The following is a 20,527-nucleotide window of genomic DNA, read 5'->3' on the forward strand; positions in this document are numbered from 1 at the left end:
TTGAATGCCCATGTGGCTGCTTCTATATAGGAAGAACAAAACGAAAACTCAAGACAAGGTTCGCTGAACATAAATACGCCATAAGAACATCTAATCCCAGGTACCCTATGGCTTTGCACTACAAACAGGCAGGCCATGGCAGTAGTGACACACTAAAAATATTAGGAATAGAACATATTGCAAAATCAATTAGAGGGGGGGGATATTCTAAAAAAACTTTTACAAAGAGAATCGTTTTGGATCTATACTTTAAAAGCAACAACATACCCAGGACTGAATCTTGAACTTGATTTCTCTCCTTTTCTCTAGGTTATTTCAACATCCCAGGTTATGCCCACATTAAATGTGATGGAGATTAGTCTTTCTGTTGTCTAGCTCTAAATTATATGATAAAAAATGACAAAGTGCTTCTGTATTTTGATAAATAGTGTTGCTTTATGAAATGTTTTGTATTGATACCAATTGTACTTCTTGTTTAATATTTTCTTCTTTTTTAACATGGATTGTTATGTGATTTATCAAGCAGGTGATTTCTGTTAGTCATGTGACCTGCTTGATTGATCAGCTTAGAAAGAGTGGCAAACACACAGCCATTTTAGAACTGCTCTGATGAAGGCCAGCTAGGCTGAAACGCGTAAGCATGTTTAAGTAGTCTAATAAAAGTTTTTATATGCATCTTTTTTGAGTGCCTCGGATCTCTCTTCTTTTTCTATATCTGGAATCCCTGCACCGAAGAGCACCAAAAAGGATTTACACCTTGCAGCACTCCAAACAGACCTGTTTTTCTGACTAGATAAATGAAGCTGTTGTCTTGTCAAATTAACGGACTGATTTTAGACCTAATATTTACAGTTGTAAAAACATGACAGTAAAAACTGGTCATTACAAAGTGTGTACTATTTATTGAACTACCTATCTGTATAAATATATATATTAAAAAATCTAAAATAGATCCAAATTTGTCAAAATGCTCCACGCACTTCTTGTACCCATTGCTGCAAAATCTGCATGCAAGACATTTAGTTGTATATTTATATTGTATTGTTTAAGTATGTAAATGACTGACTAAAAGTTCTCCATGCAGTTTGTTTGTGAGAAACTATATTTTTCACTATGCGCTCAATATTTTCTGACGACCTTTGTATTATCAATGTGAGGGTAAATTAAAGAGTTTTCACATGACAACAGCCCCTGTATGCACATGTCAGTGTGTGCACAGCTTGTTAGGTGGTGTACGTATGCCCATATGCTCTACTGTATGTTCCATCTGGTCCACAGAGCACTGTGTCGGACGCCTCTTGTACTCACTATAGCTGAAGTCACAATCAGCACATTTCCAGCTTGTGTAAACACAAAAAGAACAGAGGTCGCCCACAGGTCACAAACACTGTCCGCTGGCTTTCATATAGTGTCTCTATGAAAGTTTAATTCTGATTGACACGAAAGCAACACCGTGGGGACGAGAGAGAGAGAGAGAGAAAAGTAAGAGTTTATTTTCTTTTTTAACTTGCTCAGATGTCAAAGTGCGGAAGCTGGAGCAGTGAGTTGTTGAACGATTGCATTTGCTGATAGGAGGTGGAGTTTCAGTTTGAGTGGCCGTGTCACAGCGTCAGGCTTTGACAGCTGAGAGTGAGGGGCTTGTGTGAAATATCAATCATCTGTGGTAAGTCTTGAAGCTGTAACTTCATGCGTGTAGGGTAATTTTTTTCATCCTGACCTTTTAAGTGCTTGTGTGGTGGTGGTGTTGTTGCCCGTAGCTCTTTCGTCTCACATGGAGCGCAACAAAACCTTGTTTCCAGATGAAGCTGGATGGGTAAAAATATGAGAAGTGACTGGCCGTGATAAAGTCTGGAAATAAATAACTATGTTTGACAAAGTCAGCAGTGTTTAGCATTGAGTGGAGAGATATTTTGCAGGCTCTCCTATTTTCTTTCAGCTGGTTGTTATTGATGCAGTCTGTGCATACGATGAAATGCAAAAGGAATTAGGGGTGAATATAGACGGCTGATCATTTCCATTGTGCGCGCCATAATCAATAAGGATCACACTGTTGAGTCTTTCTTCCACACAGGGAGGGAGGTCGCTGTGCAGAGATGGCTATGGTATGCCTGACGGACTTTGAGGAGTATGCTAAGGCGCATCTCTCAAAGGCCACCTGGGATTATTATGCAGCTGGAGCGGACGAATGCTGCACCAGGGACGACAATCTACTGGCTTACAAGAGGTACAGCTGACCCAGACGTTCAAGGACATCACACATGCACGATTTAACTACTCTAATACTTTTACTGTGTTTCATTGCACCAAATGTTCCGACCCATCTGCAGACGGCACAGACAGGCATGCAGTTTAAACCCATTTAAATCAATGTTCACGTTTTAAGACCCTAAATAAAATAAGACATTTATGTTAAAGTGGTTTCAGTACAAACGAGGACGCAGCCTGTTTTTGTGGACTTTGGCTTTCTGTAACTGATTTCTTTAAATGCGGTACAGAATGTTTAGTTTTAATACCTCATAATCACAAACAGGCAGTTACACTTTACCCGTTGTAGATGATCCACTGCTCCTCCGCCGCCTGCAGTGACTAAGAAACCGTCTTTAAACTTGCGTTTCTTCATTTTGTCTGGACTTTTTCTCCCGTGTCTCCTCTCAGCTTTCCTCATGTCTCCACAAAGACTCGTACTGAAGCCTTTTCTCACACTGAAGGCTGTGTACGTTATGTGTTTTCGCTACGACAAGCCTGCTACGAGGGATTTGTTTGCTGGTTGTGTTTGGTTCCGGCTGGGGTTGTGTCCCAGAAAGGTGGTCACGTGTAATAGCTGTGGGAAAACTGGATCCCAGAGTTGCATCGCTCTCCTTTAGAGAAGCTATTCTTGTCTTTATCTCAGGAGCAAGTTGGTTTGCAAGACGTCGTAATGCACTTAGCACGGACTTCTAAACCAATCAATGTCCTACCTTTTTCATTTATTCTCGTTTCGTACTGGTTTGGATTTGAGACACTGGGAAATGCTCATTGAAAGCTCATCTCCTGGACATCTCTCAGATTTATATATACAAAATGTTTTCTGTACAAGGTCTTGGTAAAAGATTAATACATTGCCGAAGCTTATGGAAACAATGCCACAGTGCAATGTGTGCTGTAATCAAAGCTAAAGGTGAAATATTAGAGTGTGTGACCTTTTTTTTTTTGGCCAGGCAGTGTATATAACTTAAATATCTTAGCATTATATATATGCATAAAAAATCTATAGTAGTAGATTTACCCTACAGTAGTAGACCACGGTTCAGTTGGTTCCTCACAGGGAGGCGTTGTAGAGTCTTATGTCCTGAGGGACAAACAACCTCCTCAACCTGTCCGTGGGGCAGGACAGAGACAGCAGCCTGTCCCTGAACGAGCTTCTCTCCCTGACTATGGTGTCGCGTAGAGGGTGATGGACATTGTTCATCCGGAGTTTGTTCAAAGTCCTTGCATCTCCCACAGAGCCCACCTTCTGGATCATCTTGTCCAGCCGTGAGGTGTCCTTCTTCTTCTTAGTGCTGCCTCCCCAGCACACCACAGCATAGAAGAGGACACTGGCAACGATAGTCTGGTAGAACATGTCCAGCAGCTTCTGGCGGATATTAAACGACCTTAGCCTCCTGAGGAAATAGAGACGGCTCTGAGCTTTTTGGTACACTGAGTCTATGTTAGCCCACCAGTCTAGTTTGTGATCCAGCTGCAGACTCAGGTACATATAGGTCTGAACCACCTCTACACACTCCCCGTTGATGGTTAAAAGCTGCAGGTGAGGCCTGGACCTCCAGTAATCCACTACCATCTCCTTAGTTCACTCCGCACCATGAGACAAAGTTGTTCACCATTTTAATCATGTTTTTGGGTCAGTTTGAGAAAGGCCTTAATTTCCTAGTCAAGGCAAAAACAGACATATCTTAAGTAAATACTCATAAATATTATTAAATATTCTGTCATACCGTAGAAACCCATACCTCCTACTTTCCGTCATTATTTAAGTGGTCATAGTATGACTGCCTATCAGCTGTGACGCTATTGTTAACATGTTGATCTTGCGCCTCACACTCAGGATCCGTCTCAGGCCTCGGATCCTGCGGGACGTGTCCATGAGCGACACTCGTACCACGGTGCAGGGGACGGAGATCAGCTTTCCGGTCGGCATCGCACCCACGGCCTTTCACTGCCTGGCCTGGCACGAGGGGGAGGTGGCCACCGCTCGGGGTGAGGACTGTGTGTGTGTCGAGGCCCGTGTCGTTCAGACTAAGACTACGCTTTGTCTCAGAAAACAATTTCCTAAAAAATAAAAACTATATCATGTGAGTTTATTTCAATTTGTAGAAGTTTTACTCTTAACAGTAATGTTAGTACACATAGTCACCACTAGATGGGAGCAGAGAGCAAACAAAAATCTGTAACTGCACTGTCACGAATCTTATAAGGTAATGGTAAATTGCTTTATTTGTCGTTATACAATTGTACAATGAAATTAAATGGAGGGTTAGTCCTGAGCCGTTGTGACCGAACGCGCCGCCACTATGGGCCAACCTGACATGGCGCCATGTTTTATGATGATATTATGTTTCCTATGTTGCATGTCACACGTTCCACTCTTATGTTTCCTGTCAACCTAACCAACGTTTATCTCTATAAACAGATATCAGAGTATATAGGCTTCCAGGAGCTTTGCTCTTTTCATTATCAGTTCTCATAGCAGCGATCAGTCACTTCTGAGTGGGCTTTGGATGCGTGTGGTTAAACAGCCCATATGAGCGCATGCTACCACAAAAAAAACTGAAACCATAGCTTTAAACTGCAAACTGTCATCGAGTTGATGGACAAACTATGACTACATTTAAACAGACACTTGTATTCTACGAATGATCAGAATGGAAATGCGTCGTGTAAACCACCTCGATCTGAATCAGATTAATGGGGGCTGGTGTAAACCTTGTAAATGTTTGATCCGATCATTTTTCTCTTTAGGCTGGAATAAATGTATTATTTCTGCTTGTCCCTCATGGGGTAAACATCACGTAACAAGTGTTCAGTAGGGACAGAGGCACGGAGGTTGCAAAACAACCAGATGTTCAAACAAGTGTTTGATAAAAATGGATGAAACAAGAACCAGTGTGGACAGCCAATGTGGCTACATCATCTTCTGTTGAAAGAATTCAGTGTTGTCAGTAAAGCGTGGCGTCAAAAACTTAGTTAAATTAAAGGGGAATTACCATTTTTTACAACCTGGACCTTATTTTTGGCACAAAATATGATTGTTTACTCACCCATATAACTTTGGTGTCATTTGGAGTCGTTCGGGCAATATTTAGATCAGCGTATATCCATATAGTGGGAGTGACTGGGGCACCGAAACGCAGCCTCTAAATAACGCATTATCTGCCGCGAAACTCGTTCTTTTCACCAATAGTTTGTTATGATACACTAGTGCTATTCCCCGTTGAGTCCGGAGTTACCTGTTATCATCATCCGGGGTCTGTAGATTGACCTACGAACCTCTGACCTGGATGATGTCATCTCTGAGCGGCGAGCGCACCCGCGACAGTCGCTTTGTTTACCTGTAATTTGCTACTGCAAATTTTTTGCAACATGGCAGAATATTTTTCCGATTCTGAGGTTGTGGACGACGACTTTGTTTACGATGGACGTCCTTACCGTTTTGAGCCAGAGTATACAGATGAGGAGCTCGTTGAAAGGAGGATGCTGAGGCAGAGAGAGGAACAGCTGGCCAAAGAACAACAAACCGCTGCACGTCTGTGAATAGATAACAGGTAACTCCAGACTCAACAGGGAATAGCACTAGTGTATCATAACAAAATATTGGTGAAATGAACGAGTTTCGTGGCAGATAATGCGTTATTTATTCGGTGCCCCAGTCACTCCCACTATATGGAAATACGCGGATCTAAATACCTGACGAACGACACAAAATAACACCAAAGTTATATGGGTGAGTAAACGATCGTATTTTATGCCAGAAATAAGGTCCAGGTTGTAAAAAACAGTAATTCCCCTTTAATATCTTGGGGCATGTAAACATGTATATCTTAACAGGTTTTATTTAGCATCTGTAGAAAAAGTTACGTTGAACTCTCTGATGGATTTCAGTTTGGTTAAAGAAATATTGTCCACGAAAATTTTACTGGCTGCATCTTTCAGATCTGTTTGTTAATTCTACCTTCAGTCACCATGGTAATCATTGCTCCACAGCCACCGAGGCCCTCAACACCTGCTACATCACCAGCACCTACTCCACCTGCTCAGTGGAGGAGATCGTGGCGGCTGCACCGAACGGTTACCGCTGGTTCCAGCTGTACGTGTACCGGGACAGGAAGCTGTCGGAGCAGATCGTGCACCGGGTCGAGGGGCTCGGCTACAAGGCCCTGGTCCTCACCGTCGACGTGCCCTACACGGGCAAGCGCCGCAACGACATCCGCAACCAGTTCAAACTGCCACCACACCTCAAGGTCAAGAACTTTGATGGGGTATTCCAGGTAACAGAAACGTTTTTGTGTAAAAAAAACATGCAGCAGAAAGAGCACATTTGTATAACAAGTGGACATTCACCTTAGCTGTACTTTATGCACTAAAAGCAAGAGGCTGCAGGCCCAGAGGAGTACGGGGTACCGGCCAACACCTTGGACCCCTCCATCAGCTGGAAGGACGTCTACTGGCTGCAGTCCATCACCCGCCTCCCTATTATCATCAAGGGCATCCTGACCAAGGAGGACGCTGAGCTGGCCGTGGAGCACGGCGTCCAGGGCATCATCGTGTCCAACCATGGGGGGAGACAGCTGGACGGGGGCCCGGCCTCGGTAGTCACTGACCACATTCATATGTTTATTTCATATTATACTACATTTCATTGGTTACATTTTTAAGAGAAAGTCATTAAACCTTAAGGTAATGGAGAAGATAAATGGATTTCAAAAACTGTCAAACTTTTCTTTTATTGTACCTAGCTCGTACCATGAATACACCGATCAGGCATAACATTATGACCACCTTCCTAATAGTGTGTAGGTCTCCCTTGTGCCTCCCTCCAAAACAGTTGTAACTCATCAGAGAATGGACATGTGCCTTCTGAGGGTGTCTTGTGGTGTCTGGCAACACAATGTTGTTAGTGGGGGGGCCTTTGAGGGGAGGGGCCTCTGTGGATCATCCCACAGATACTTGATCAGTTTGGGATCTAGTGAATTCGGAGGCCAGGTCAACACCTTGTGCTGTTCTTCACGTTTTTTTTGTTGGTCCTAAAGCGTTTGTTTCGGCTGCATCCTGCTGGGGGTGGCTGCTGCCATCAAGGAGTGTCATTGCTATGGGGTGGGGGTGCCTGGTCTGGTCTAGGTGGGTGCTACATGTCTAAGTAACATCCACATGAATGAATGCCAGGTCCGAAAGTTTCCCAGCAGAACACTGGATTGTCACAAGATGGTCAATGTTCTTTACTTCTCCAGTAAATGTTCATAATGTTATGGCTGATCAGTGTATTCAATAGTAATATCAGCATGGCCTGGTTCGCTACAGTCAGACCCAGTTATCGTGCTTTGATAACCTTCCTCCACACATACAACCATGACGCGTTCCTGACACCGCAGTAACACACGCTGCTGATGCTTATCAGATCCGTGGGCCTACAAGCAGTACTGTCTCTGTTTATCTTCACCTGACAGATTGACGCACTGTCAGAGATCGTGGACACGGTGCAGGGGAGGATCGAGGTCTACGTGGACGGAGGGATCAGGACGGGAAGTGACGTGCTCAAAGCGCTGGCCTTGGGCGCCAAGTGCGTGTTCATCGGCCGCCCAGCGGTGTGGGGCCTTGCATACAAGGTACGAGAGCAGCGCGGAGTAATGTGTGATGACACTGAGTGTGAGCTTATAGACTAATTATGGGTTTTCTATCTAGCTATCTAGTGGATTTATATTAACCAGGGAGAAACCGGAAAATCAGTCCAAGTGTTTACATGGTTATTTGGAGATAATGTTTTCTTATTTAATGGGTTCATTCTGATTTAAAATTCCTTCTCATCAGGTTTGTCTGTTCTGATTGAGGTGGAGAAAGAAATACACAGACTTTATGTGATGGTTTTATAGCTAAGTGGTATTATTACAGATGGTATTTTGTATTTTTGACAGTAATCATATCATGTGTGACCTTTTCAGGGTGAGGAAGGATTGAGGGAGGTACTGCAAATCTTAAACGACGAGTTCCGTCTATCCATGGCTCTATCAGGTGAGTCTGAGGTGTAAGATTCATTCACTAAACTCTTAATCGGTGTAACCATGCTAATATGGTTTGTGCCACAAAAGAATGAAAAAAACCAGCCTGCAGCTTTTTCTATTTATCTCAATCCAGGTTGCAGGAACGTGGCTGAAATCAACAGGAACCTCATTCAGTTTTCCAGACTCTGACGCACCAGCAGACCGACAGACAGAGCTGAACTCGCCTCCAAATCAAACATTAGTGTTGAACTTGCCCGAGATTTCATCAGAGATGCTTTATCATGTCGGGAAATCACGCACTGCACGCAGCATGCAGGCAACTCTGAAAATACACCGGATCTGTTTTCATGCCGTGACTGTTCGAGTGAGTGTTGACGTAGCCGAGGGTCGGCGGTAGATTCAGCAATAAATAAAAGTGTTTCTTGCTTTTGAACTGGTAGGAATTGAGCTGCTTATTATGGTTTTACTGTAATAAATGCAGCAGGTGATGCCAGCCTGTACACTATGGTTGGAAGTTCTGCAAGTGACTGAATAAACATTTGCTGGGATGACACACACTTGTTGCTCTTCTGGATTTATTTAAATCAAGTGATAACAGATGTAGCTGTAGCAGAAGTCCGCCTCTTTTGTCTTTTTATGCGTAAATGAAATGATTCTGGTGCAAACTGACCCAAAAGCTAACCTGAAAAAGAGACTGCATTTCAGCTGCACGTCAGATTCCCATCAGCATCTAAGAAGCATTCTGGACCATAAACTCCCTCTTTAAAAGGTCAAGAGGCCATTTTTTTGCTGTTATTTAATCCGACTGTGTTGAATTTGTTGCACGTGTTCAGCTTTCCCCAAGCGCAAGACATGAAATTGCATGAGACAAAAATGAAAAAGGTAACATTTCCAGGTAATCAAAGGCCCCAATGTGTGCACCTAAGTTCAAGCCTCAAACATTTCTTGTGAAACTTGTTTTGCTAAAAGTGTCACAGCATGTGGTTCAGATGCGGAAAGACGCAAACAGTGAGAAAGAGAAGTGGCACAGGAAGTGACTGAGGTCTCGGTTGGGCTTAAGAAACGGTGATGCTCGCTCAGACGCTTCAACTCTCCTGAACAGCTGGTGCCGTGCAGCAGACGCTTTCTGCTCATTCTTCCTCTCGGAGTGCCGCTCGGCTAGACGAACAGGCTGGAGGGAGGCCTCGGGTCCAGTCTTCTGAGGAAGCTTTCTTCCAGGTAGGGTTACCCTCGCGCAGTACGTCCCGTTTGTGAACGTTTTCAGATCTGGTTTAGTGTGAGGCACACAGCAGGAAACCTAGATCTTGAAACCATTTCTATAATCTTGAAAGCAAGATTATAGAAACGGTTCAGTTTTAGCCATGCAGGAAAATATAAGCATACCGTATCAAATTAAATAATTTTGTAAGAGTTTGTGACATTGAACTGTCACGTTTCTTCACTTTTCAGATGAAAAAGTGTTTGTGCAACTCATGTCACAATGTTTTATGCAAGAAGCAAGCCTAATTTCATTATGAAGTCGCCACACGACGACAGAAGTCGCAGTTAAAAGCGTTAACATACACTGTGAGAACGACTGGCACACTGGCTTCACACATGAGTGGGTGCATTAGTGAGGTGGGGGGCAGAAACTGTCACGTTTTAAGGAAGGCCTCAACAACAGCGCTCTTTCCGTGCCCTCTCAAATATATAACACTACGCCGTATTAACTGCGTGCAAAATAAACGCGGCGGACGCGGCGGCATTTCTCTGTGTAGAATAACCAGATTAAGAGCAACACAACGACGCGCTGCGGCTGAAGATGAACTGCAGCAGGCGGAGCAGACAGCAGCAGAAGACGAGGCAGTTTATAAAATATGATATTGTAGATGTTTATGGAGTATGCATCAGAAGACTGTTGGTAATGCAAAATCATTGAATCACACTATAAAAGATCTTTAAAGGTCTTTGACAGAACATCTTAAAAAAGCACAACTTACTGAGCCTCGAGAATTTTAAAAATCTTAAATTTGCTTGTTTGATGTACAAGGTGTTACATGGACTTGCCCCACCTCACATGTCTGACTTTTCTAAAAAAAAAAAAAAGGCCTCACAGCAGTCTCAGGACCAGGTCCTCCTCTGGAGGGGACTGTGAGGTCCCACACAGAAAAACAGCCTTTGGACAAAATGCTCCGTCTGTAAAGACCAGTAAGATCTGGAACAGTCTCCCACTCTCCATAAGGGACTGTCCCACATTACAAACCTTTAAAACTTACCTCAAGCAGTGGTTGAAAGCAAACCAGTCTTGTAACCATTGACTTTTATCTTCTTAGTAATGTACTGTCATGTAATGTGCTCTTATTGCAATCTATTGTCCTGTCCTATGTCTTATCATGTTTTTGTGTTACCTGAATAGGGACTGCGGATGCAAATTAGCATTGTTGCTATAATCCGGCATATTTACGTCTGAATATATGTTCATTAATGTGCACTGTCCCTATCAAATAAATAAATAAATAAATTATTTTGTCTATTCGTAGAAAAACCACTGGATATTTGAGTTTTAACTGAGTTTCTTATGTAACTCTCAAGGTGTTCTCTGTCAGTTAGTGCGACCAGATTATTTTGCTCACGAAATGAAACATGAGAATCCCCTCAGACCTTTTCCACACAGGTGGTTTTATCTCATAAAAGAGGAATTACGAATCTTGCGAGAGAAAACACGCGCACATCCGAACCCGAATAAGAAGTTTGCTCTGTCAGCAGACAAAGAAAGACCACATCAAACGTTATCTCAGAGTGGAATACGATGTGAGAAAAAAACAGAGCAGACACGTCGAGGCAGTTCTGACTGAATAGAAAATGGGTCATCTCACAGACGGAGGTGTTTGCATTTTGATGGAGCCTTGATCTGATTGTAGGACAGTGGAGATTGACTGTAGAGTTCTACTTACGGGGTAAAAACAGGACTCTGCTCCGCCAAGCAATCCTGTTTTCTAAAGACATTGCATCCGAGTAGCTTCTTCAGTTCTAAAAGACTGATGGGGAGTTTAGGTTTGTGTTTGGAACATCTGTGTGGGCGACGTCCACCTGAAACTCGTATGACTACGGCCTGTTGAGAACTATTCACCTCCAAGAAATACATTTCTGTCCACTAAAGCTCTTCTTTCTTCTTCGTGTAGGAGGCGTAACCAAAGCCCTCAGCCCCCAGAGGACAATGAAATGGGGTAAGGGTGACTCTGAGCTTCATTGTTAACGTTTTCACTCAGATACTTGACACACATCTTCCAACCTTCTCATCCGACGTGCTGCACAACAGAAACGGGTTAAGGGAGCATTTCATAAAATAACAGCTACTCGTTTAGAGAGCATGTGTTTGAAGCAGACTAAATAAAGCCATCAGTTACTTCTTAATATGTTCACATTGTGTGTAAAATTATACTTGAAAAGCGTAGAAGTGGTGCTTGGTAGGTTTCAGATCAGATCTGGGTTAAGCTCTGTTGAAAATAAATGAACATGTGTGATATGAAAATGTGAAAATTTAAATATTTAATCTTGTAAACCACCATTTACTTTTCGTTTGAAACGGTTCCTCGTCAGTTCCCCGTTTTCAGGTCACAGAACACCACAGGAACACCAAGCAGATAAGGCCTTTTGTAGAGTCAGGAAGCTCGATTAAATTAATCTAATGTTTCAGATAAGAGCGACGGCGTCCGGCCGTAGGAGGATGTTGGTTCTGCCAATTCTACTGAAGGAAGTGGCATCTGTACACAACTTATGAGGAAGTGTTGAGAGGCAAAATTACACTTTCAAACTGCCATAACCGCCATTGAAACTCTCAAAACAAACCTTAACATATATTTACTACGACGCATGTTTATCCAACAAAGGTTCAAAAAAGGCAACTGGACTTGTAGAGTTTTTTTGAGAAGACGTTTCACCACTCATCCGAGTAGCTTCTTCAGTTCTAGGGGAATGGTGGGAAGTTTGAGGTTTAAATAGGAACTCCTCCTGGAAACTTGCAGGTAAGTACCCAATCGTTAAAGGAAATTAGCTGCACCAGTTTCTGGTTGTTAGCATAACAAGCAAGTTTTCAGGAGGAGTTCCTATTTAAGCCTCAAACTTCCCACCAGTCCCCTAGAACTGAAGAAGCTACTCAGATGAGTGGTGAAACGTCTTCTCAAAAAAACTCTACAAGTCCAGTTGCCTTTTTTGAACCTTTGTTGGATAAACCATGACCTGGATGACTGAGAACCTTCACAGACATACTAAGCATGTTCTAGTTTTGTCCTTGTTTGCACCAAATTCCTCGAACATTTTTATGAATAAAACCCATGAAGCTGCTTCGGATGCAGAGTCAGTGCAGAAAGTTCACTCCACGAGGTGACAGGAAATCGCGGGTCGCACTCACATTGTGACTCATCATCTGCAGGGGTAACGGGGACGACAGCGGGCCAGGCAGGCTGAGCCGCAGGCTGTCTGGTTTCGGCCGCAACAGGCATCAGTCCAGAGATCCTCCGAGACCTCCAGTTCAGCCGGAGAGGCCTCCTGCTGCACCTGCTCAACAAGGTGTGTGTGATCACAGTGACATTACAGTCACAAACACTTAGCAGTTGGTTTCCATGCAACCTCATCCAATATCTGTTTGTCAACTGGCTCAAAAGATGACAGGCCTGCTCCTCCACCAGCCCTTGCCTCTCCTCCTCCTCCTCCAGCTCCAGCTCCAACTCCTCTCCCTCCGCGGGTGGAAACGCCACCCAAGCGCCCCGACAAGTCGACAAAGCCCAAGCTCCCTCCTCGGCCGCTGTCCAAGGTGTTCAGCAGCTCTGATCACGGATCGGCTGTGTTGCAGGTATATGTTTTTTGGTATGGTATATGTATTTTCCCCTCAAAGAAAAGCATCCTCCACATGTTTGGTGCATACATCTCATTGGTCAACAAATCCAGAACCAAAAGGAGAATCTATTAGACACACATGCAGTATACTAATCCACTCATGACATGATATTATATTCCCCAAAGGGCTTTGACGCTTTTCGGGCAGATGAGACTCTCTGTGACGTCGTCTTGGTTCCTGGAGACAGCAAGGAAAGGTTCCCAGTCCACAGAGTCATCATGGCTTCATCCAGTGACTACTTCAAGGCCATGTTCACAGGTCTGTTGTCCTGTCTAATATGGCTGAAGACAAGCGACTATAAACAACTTTTACACCAAAGAACCACAGGATGAATAATACAACTCTTTGCTCTTGTTCAGGAGGCATGAGGGAGCAGGAGATGAGAGAGATCAAGCTGCACGGGGTCACTAAGTCGGGTTTAAAGAACATCATAGAGTTCATCTACACCTCCAAAGTCAGCCTGGACATGGGTAATCTCCAGGACACGCTGGAGGCGGCAAACTTCCTGCAGGTCATGCCTGTCTTGAGCTTCTGCAACCAGCTCCTAAGCAGTGAGGTGAGAGGAATTCTTTCAGTTTCATGTCCCTTCCTCTAAACACATGCATAAATTAACTAAATATATTCAGGTACATCAGAGGGTGATCTTATCAGGCTGCACTTCCCCTTTGCATTTTCTTATTTAGTTATATAGTAGAGAACAAAAGAGGTGCAAAATAATAGAGACTGTTACCAGGAAGAGATGATATTTTCTGGCTTAATTTATTTAATCTGTTTTCTTTGTTGTTCATTGGTGCAGATCACTATTGATAACTGTGTGGAAGTCGAGCACATCGCCACTGATTTGCTTCTGGAGGATGTACTCCTGAACATAGGTGGGTAAAACTGATCTTAGACACAAAACATCTTCATGAAAGCCTTGGATTGTTAACCTCTGATGCTAATGCCCGCATCATTTGTATCCTTTCTATGTCCCATCAAACACAGGTGAGTTTGTGAGCCAGAACCTCTCGGAGTTGGTACAAAGCGGTCGCTACCTCCAGCTCTCCGAGATCAGCATGGCCAACGCTCTTGCCAGCAACTCGCTGACTGGTTTCTCTGAGCTGGAGCTCTACCACATCGCCAGAGGATGGCTGGAACACGACTCCCCCAAGCGCCGCTCCTCCGCCTACGCCCTGATGCGCCACATTCGTTTCCCTCTGATGAGCCCTGGCGAGCTGATCCAGATCTCCCAGGACAACGAAGAGGAAGGCGACTCCATGATGCGCTCCGAGACGGCCTGCGTGAACCTCCTGCTGGAGGCCAGCAACTACCAAATGATGCCCTTCATGCAGCCCGCCCTGCAGACCGAGAGGACTCAGATAAGGTCGGACGCCACGCATATTCTGGCACTGGGCGGCGTGATGCGGCAGCAGCTGGTGGTGAGCCGGGAGTTGAGGCTGTATGACGAGAAGACCTGTCACTGGAGAGCCCTGAAGCCCATGGAGGTGCCCCGCTACCAGCATGGTGTGGCTCTTCTGGGCGGCTTCCTCTTCATTGTTGGAGGTTAGAACACATACAACACATACATACAGAATGAGAACTGTTGACCTGGGAACAACCTTGTTCGGGGTTCAGCCTTCATGATCAAGACACAAAGCATGACTGAACAATATGATATGAAGAACCATTTTAATGGTTTTGTGCATCTATGACCGATTTGGTTTCTAACCTTTACCCCTCGTTAACACTGATTCTTGTTGGCTTCTCAGGTCAGAGCACCTACGACACAAAGGGTAAGACGGCCATAGACAGCGCCTACCGCTACGACCCACGCTTCGACAAGTGGCTCCAGATCGCCTCGCTCAACGAGAAGCGAACCTTTTTCCACCTCAGCGCCCTGAAGGGAAAGCTGTTTGCAGTCGGAGGAAGGAACGCCTCGGGAGAAATTGGTGAGCTGCTCCCGAATCTTCTTCGTCTGCAACCGTTCTAACGCAGCTGCTTGTGTCGGGAGTCTTTTTATTTCTTTTTAGGAGAAAACACGCTGAAATAAAGTTTATCCCTCTGCTCTGTGATTCTGATCAGACACGGTGGAGTGCTACAACCTGAAGAAAAACGAGTGGACCTTTGTGGCAAACATGGTGGAGCCTCACTATGGACACGCTGGGACAGTTCACGGAGACCTCATGTACATCTCAGGTAAGATTTGAAACTGTGAGCCTTTACAGTTTGTTCACAGAATCAGATTTTATCACAATGGCTTCTACTGCTGCACTTTATCAAGACACCACCTTTCACTGACTATGTGCAGTATACACCGATCAGACATAACATTATGACCACCTTCCTGATATTGTGTAGGTCTCCCTTGTTGCCTCCTAAACAGTTGTGACTCATAAAAGAATGGACATGGGACTTCTGAGGGTGTCCTGTGGTGTCTGGCAACAGGATGTTGTTAGTGGGGGGGCCCTTTGAGGGGAGGGGCCTCTGTGGATCATCCCACAGATACTTGATTAGTTTGGGATCTAGTGAATTTGGAGGCAAGGTCAACACCTTGTGATGATCTTCATGTTTTTTGAGTTGTTCCTAAAGCGTTTTTATGTGTGTGTCTGGCTGCCATCAAGGAGTGTCGTTGCTATGGGGTGGGGGTGCCTGGTCTGGTCTAGGTGGGTGCTACATGTCTAAGTAACATCCACACAAATGAATGAATGCCAAGTCCAAAAGTTTCCCAGCAGAACATTTAATTGTCACAAGATGGTCAATGTTATTTAATTCTCCTGTCAGTGGTCATAATGTTATGCCTGATTGGCGCATACAGTAATCACAACACTATTTTTAATCCAATTGTAGAATTTACTCTTCATTTCGGACGTAAAATGCCAAGAGAAATTACAAATCATAAAATCAATCAAGCACCGTTGACAACGATGCACTGACGATGAACCTAACCTCTCAGTGCAGAAGTGACTGGTATAGCCAGTCTATACATCGCATCTGTGGTTAACTTTAACAAAGGCTGCATGCAGAGAGAGAGGCTATTCTCACGGTTTTGAAAGCATGTGGTTAAAAAAAAAACAAAAAAAAACATGACCCCACAGGGAGGGGATTGCTCAGCTGACAGCTAATTCTCCGTACGGCCGACCATCTAACCGCAATTTCTTCAAAATGTTTCAACAGCTGGTTAACAATGTGATGCAACTTTTCTCTTCTTGACTGACAGTTGAGAGGGATGCCTTTAAGAAAACTTACACTTACAGACAACCCCTAACCCATATTTGGTTTCTCTCTTCCGTCTGTTAATGGTGTGATGAATCCTGAAAGATTAGATTTCATCCGCAGGCCTTTGACAGTCAGATCATCATCATCCAGCCATTCGTCCAAATGTTCAACGAACCCCAACAGTCATAAATCTAACTGGGGCTCTGAAGGGATCCAGTGTTCTCCAGATGTGTTAAGATTATATGAATTTAATGCACCTTGCTTCGCTGCTTTCTCAAGGTTTAACATGTAGCTAGAAGGGCGAGCAAACAGCCGCACAAGTCTATGTCTATTCTGGTAGATTTTCACCAGGGAGGGTCTGCCTTGATGAGTTGATTGAGATAAAGCCGTCTCTCGCTGACCTATTTGAAACCACTTCCTGCTCAGAGGCAGCAGTCAGCTCGGGGGCCCCTTTCTCAGCGACCTTGGACAGGAAGATGGTTCCTCGCATTGAGAGAATAAACGCAAAGTTTCACACGTAGACCTGAAACCAGGAAACGATAGAGACCTGTGGTTGAAGTGGGCCGCAGCACTTTACAGCGTCGGTGTGCTGGTATTATCAGTTAACATGCAACACACACGGACACTTTTATATCACATGTTCTCTTTGGGACAGCCTACATTATAACATAAACAGAAAGTACAAAGTACAGGTTTCCATATATACTCTGATCAGGCATAACATTATGACTAATATTGTGTAGGACTTCCTTGTGCCTCCAAGACAGCTGTGACTCATCAGAGAATGGACATGGGCCTTCTGAGGGTGTCCTGTGGTGTCTGGCAACACAATGTTGTTAGTGGGGGGGCTTTGAGGGGAGAGGCTAGTGTGGATCATCCCACAGATACTTGATCAGTTTGGGATCTAGTGAATTTGGAGGCCAGGTCAACATCTTGTGCTGTTCTTCGTGTTTTTTTTTAGTTGTTCCTAAAGCATTTTTGTGGCTGCATCCTGCTGGGGATGGCTGCTGCCATCAAGGAGTGTCATTGCTATGGGGTGGGGGTGTCTGGTCTGGTCTAGGTGGGTGCTACATGTCTAAGTAACATCCACACGAATGAATGCCAGGTCCAAAAGTTTCCCAGCAGAACAATGAACTGTCACAAGATGGTCAATGTTATTTACTTCTCCTGCCAGTGGTCATAATGTTGTGGCAGATTGATGTACACAACTGCAGGTATACAGGTGTGCAACTGTGAGACTTTGACCCAAACAGCTGCCTACCACAGCTACACATCCACCAGAAACAGTTCAGCGTGAGACCCTTCTCCCACCGCTCACTTCTTTCTTATCACACAGGTGGCATCACCCGGGACACCTTCCAGAAGGAGCTTTGGTGTTACAACCCCACGGATGACACATGGAGTCGACGGGCCGACATGACCGAGCTCCGCGGCCTGCACTGCATGTGCACGGTGGAGGACAGACTCTACGTCATGGGCGGGAACCACTTCCGAGGCAGCAGCGACTACGACGACGTCCTGGGCTGCGAGTATTACCGGCCAGACACGGACCAGTGGACGGTGGTGTCGCCGATGCCTCGGGGCCAGAGCGACGTCGGCGTGACGGTGTTCAACGGGCAGATCTACGTGGTGGGAGGGTACTCCTGGAACAGCAGGTGCATGGTTGACATCGTGCAGCGGTATGATCCAGAGGAGGACGTGTGGGACAGAGTGTTCAACGTGCTCGAGCCTCTGGGGGGGATTCGCGCCTGCACGATGACGGTTCATCTGCCAGAAGGGTCAGTGGACGAGGCCCAGATACAGGAGTGCCCGCTGCCTACAGCTAAGAGCTGACGGGGGATTTCCGGCTTCTGCTGCTGTCAGACCAGAGGTGGCACAGCAAAACTGCATGTTGTGGCGAATAGAAGTCAAAACAGGAAATAGCGTGGGCTGCAAACACACGTTTCATGTGCAAGAGAGGCAGGGCAGCTAATGTTAGCATTGTACATTTTGAAACTTATACACCTACCTATCAAAGGTTTGGTTTTAGTGTGATTTCCTGTCCTTTCATTTACTACCATCCATCTAACGTCCTGTTGCAAAGTTCTTGTGATTAACTTTCAGTATGAACCAAATGAAACCAACCAACTGTTTCAGAGTGACTGGACACAGACAAAAGGCAATTACATCGCTTCACAACAGCATGGAAATAATGTGATTAAAGGATAAAGTGCTGTCTTTGTAGCTTGTAACTCGGCTCATTATCTCCAGACTAAAATAAATTAACTGAGCTCTTTGTATCATAATGAAGGATGAGTAAATACGTGATCCAAGAATCACAGCGTAGCTCGACCGTGCGTTTTTGGAGGTTCATCAGTTGTAAGATAGACTGTTAGATAGAATGGTATGTGTTTATGTGCCTCAAAACATAAATCACGACAAAACTTTTATCACAAAGTGGTTCTTCCCACTCTGGAGCGGCAAATCTGCGGGAAATATAAAAGAAGAGGAATGTTTTTCCTCCCTAAATTGACTCACAGTGTTGAATTCATTTAATAGAAGAAGGTGACGTTGCTGCCCACATTGATTCTCTCTTTGTTTATCTTTTCAAACACTTGGTTGTTTCGCTTCCTCCATGTTTCTGGCCTTTTCCCCGGAACGTCGCCGGAAGTTTTTAACCCCGTAAAGGGACGTCAAGTGTTCACATTGTTGTTAGGCGATAATCTTCATATTTAATGGATAATTATTTGAAGTTTACACCTCTCAATCTGATCAGCTCAGTCTGTTTTGACTGAGGTGGTTTGTCTGTGGGTTAGGGTTGCCGTAAACACAGCCATCTATACTGGGTCAAATGACAGAGCAGTCTGTTAATGACTTCCATTCAGCACAGGGAGTTCAATTCTTAAAGTCAGTGCCAAAGTAAGTTCACATGTTGTCTACCATTGCTCCATGTTCAGCTCCAAGAGATGACCTTCAACGATTCATTGTAAAATAAAGCAAGAAGCTTCTAGATTCAGTTGCTGTACCATGTTGCCTTGTCGATCCAAGCTCAGTCAGTTGCTGTCCCTGCATTAATATTTTATTTTTGTTATGTTTTGTATAGAACACACTGAAATAAAATGTTTTGTATTCTACATGCTATGCTAGAGAGTCACATTATTCACAGTCAGTAAAGTCTCATCAGGGATTTAAACAACGACAACGCACACTCTCTCTTGACACTCTTCAATCCGTCCCTTCCAAAGCTGATAAAACACACACAGCTAAAAAGAACAGCTGTACTGTCCGCCAACAAGAGAGACACCGCACCAAACGCGGAGTTTATCACAGCGTCTGATATACTGTGAAACAGAGAACAGAAACTTCAAGATTCAAGAAGTTTTTTGAAGGGGACAAAGAAAAAAAAACACACAAACAGGTCATCCCATACAAGTAGTGATTTTGCCTGCTTAAAAGTTTGATTGCAGGTTAGAAACTGCAGGACACAAAGGTTGGTGGAGCCTCAACAAAATAAACCTATATCCTTACGTTAAGGTTCAAGGTGGAAAACTAAACTAAACTTGAAATGAGAGCCCACAGAATAAATACACACGAAAGAAATGGTTGAAACTACGCAGGTAAATATGATCACAATGACAGAACTGAAAGAGGATTACGGAATAAAAAACAGAACTCGCTCTGACAGTAGCCCCCCCCCCCCCCCCCCCCCCCCCTTTCAAGTGACGGGGGAAGAAAAAAGAAAATCTAAACTGTGATGGGTGGGTGGAGGAAGCAGACAGACCAAAAGCAGAGTAACCTCGGGTAGATGGAAACTATGACCATTGAATGAGTGGTCTAGTGGCAGGGAAGACAAACAAAGCTATTCAAGGACCTTCTGGAAGGACAAGGCAGAAGATCGATGACACAGGGTCCTCGAAGGTGTTGGCTGACTCAGGAGCAGTCTTTGGTTTCCTAAACAATTACTACCTGCTTAATAAACTAGCATAAATGTTGATAGGGTGGATTTTGCGTACGGCTCCATTTCTGCATTAAAAATGACTCAAAACTTCAGAAGCTTTTCACAAAAGTACTGAAAGTAGACAACGAAAATCCAATCAAACAAATTTAACAGAAATATTATGTTTGTGTATTTGTTACTTCAAGAAAATGAGCCAATATTACAATCTGTGAGTTCCAAAAGACCCTAATGTGCAGCAATGACAGCAACTAAACCGCTGATCCATCG

The 20,527-nt window shown here is 44.3% G+C and overlaps 2 protein-coding genes across 4 annotated transcripts; both read left to right on the forward strand.

The window, feature by feature from the left end:
* Positions 1 to 1,823: 1,823 nt before the first annotated feature.
* On the forward strand, positions 1,824 to 8,847 carry hao2 (hydroxyacid oxidase 2 (long chain)). The gene is made up of 7 exons (XM_084544033.1): positions 1,824 to 2,224; positions 4,085 to 4,236; positions 6,241 to 6,524; positions 6,624 to 6,845; positions 7,701 to 7,859; positions 8,193 to 8,262; positions 8,386 to 8,847. Exons 1-7 carry the CDS (start codon positions 2,094 to 2,096, stop codon positions 8,439 to 8,441), a joined length of 1,074 nt encoding a protein of 357 aa, XP_084400159.1. The 5' UTR covers positions 1,824 to 2,093; the 3' UTR covers positions 8,442 to 8,847.
* Positions 8,848 to 9,261: 414 nt separating this feature from the next.
* Positions 9,262 to 19,920, forward strand: LOC311487885 (kelch-like protein 9). 3 transcript variants are annotated; one of them, XM_084544291.1, is made up of 11 exons: positions 9,262 to 9,470; positions 11,414 to 11,458; positions 12,664 to 12,800; positions 12,920 to 13,083; positions 13,254 to 13,386; positions 13,488 to 13,684; positions 13,925 to 14,000; positions 14,113 to 14,670; positions 14,877 to 15,056; positions 15,190 to 15,303; positions 17,660 to 19,920. In XM_084544291.1, exons 2-11 carry the CDS (start codon positions 11,454 to 11,456, stop codon positions 18,154 to 18,156), a joined length of 2,061 nt encoding a protein of 686 aa, XP_084400417.1. In that variant the 5' UTR covers positions 9,262 to 9,470; positions 11,414 to 11,453; the 3' UTR covers positions 18,157 to 19,920. The 3 variants fall into 3 exon arrangements, with proteins under 3 accessions (XP_084400417.1, XP_084400418.1, XP_084400416.1); XM_084544292.1 differs by having other exon boundaries at positions 12,947 to 13,083; XM_084544290.1 differs by having other exon boundaries at positions 9,263 to 9,470; positions 12,896 to 13,083; positions 17,660 to 19,919.
* Positions 19,921 to 20,527: the final 607 nt, after the last annotated feature.

This window comes from Chelon labrosus, assembly GCF_963514085.1.
Source record: "Chelon labrosus genome assembly, chromosome: 5".
Taxonomy (NCBI): domain Eukaryota; kingdom Metazoa; phylum Chordata; class Actinopteri; order Mugiliformes; family Mugilidae; genus Chelon; species Chelon labrosus.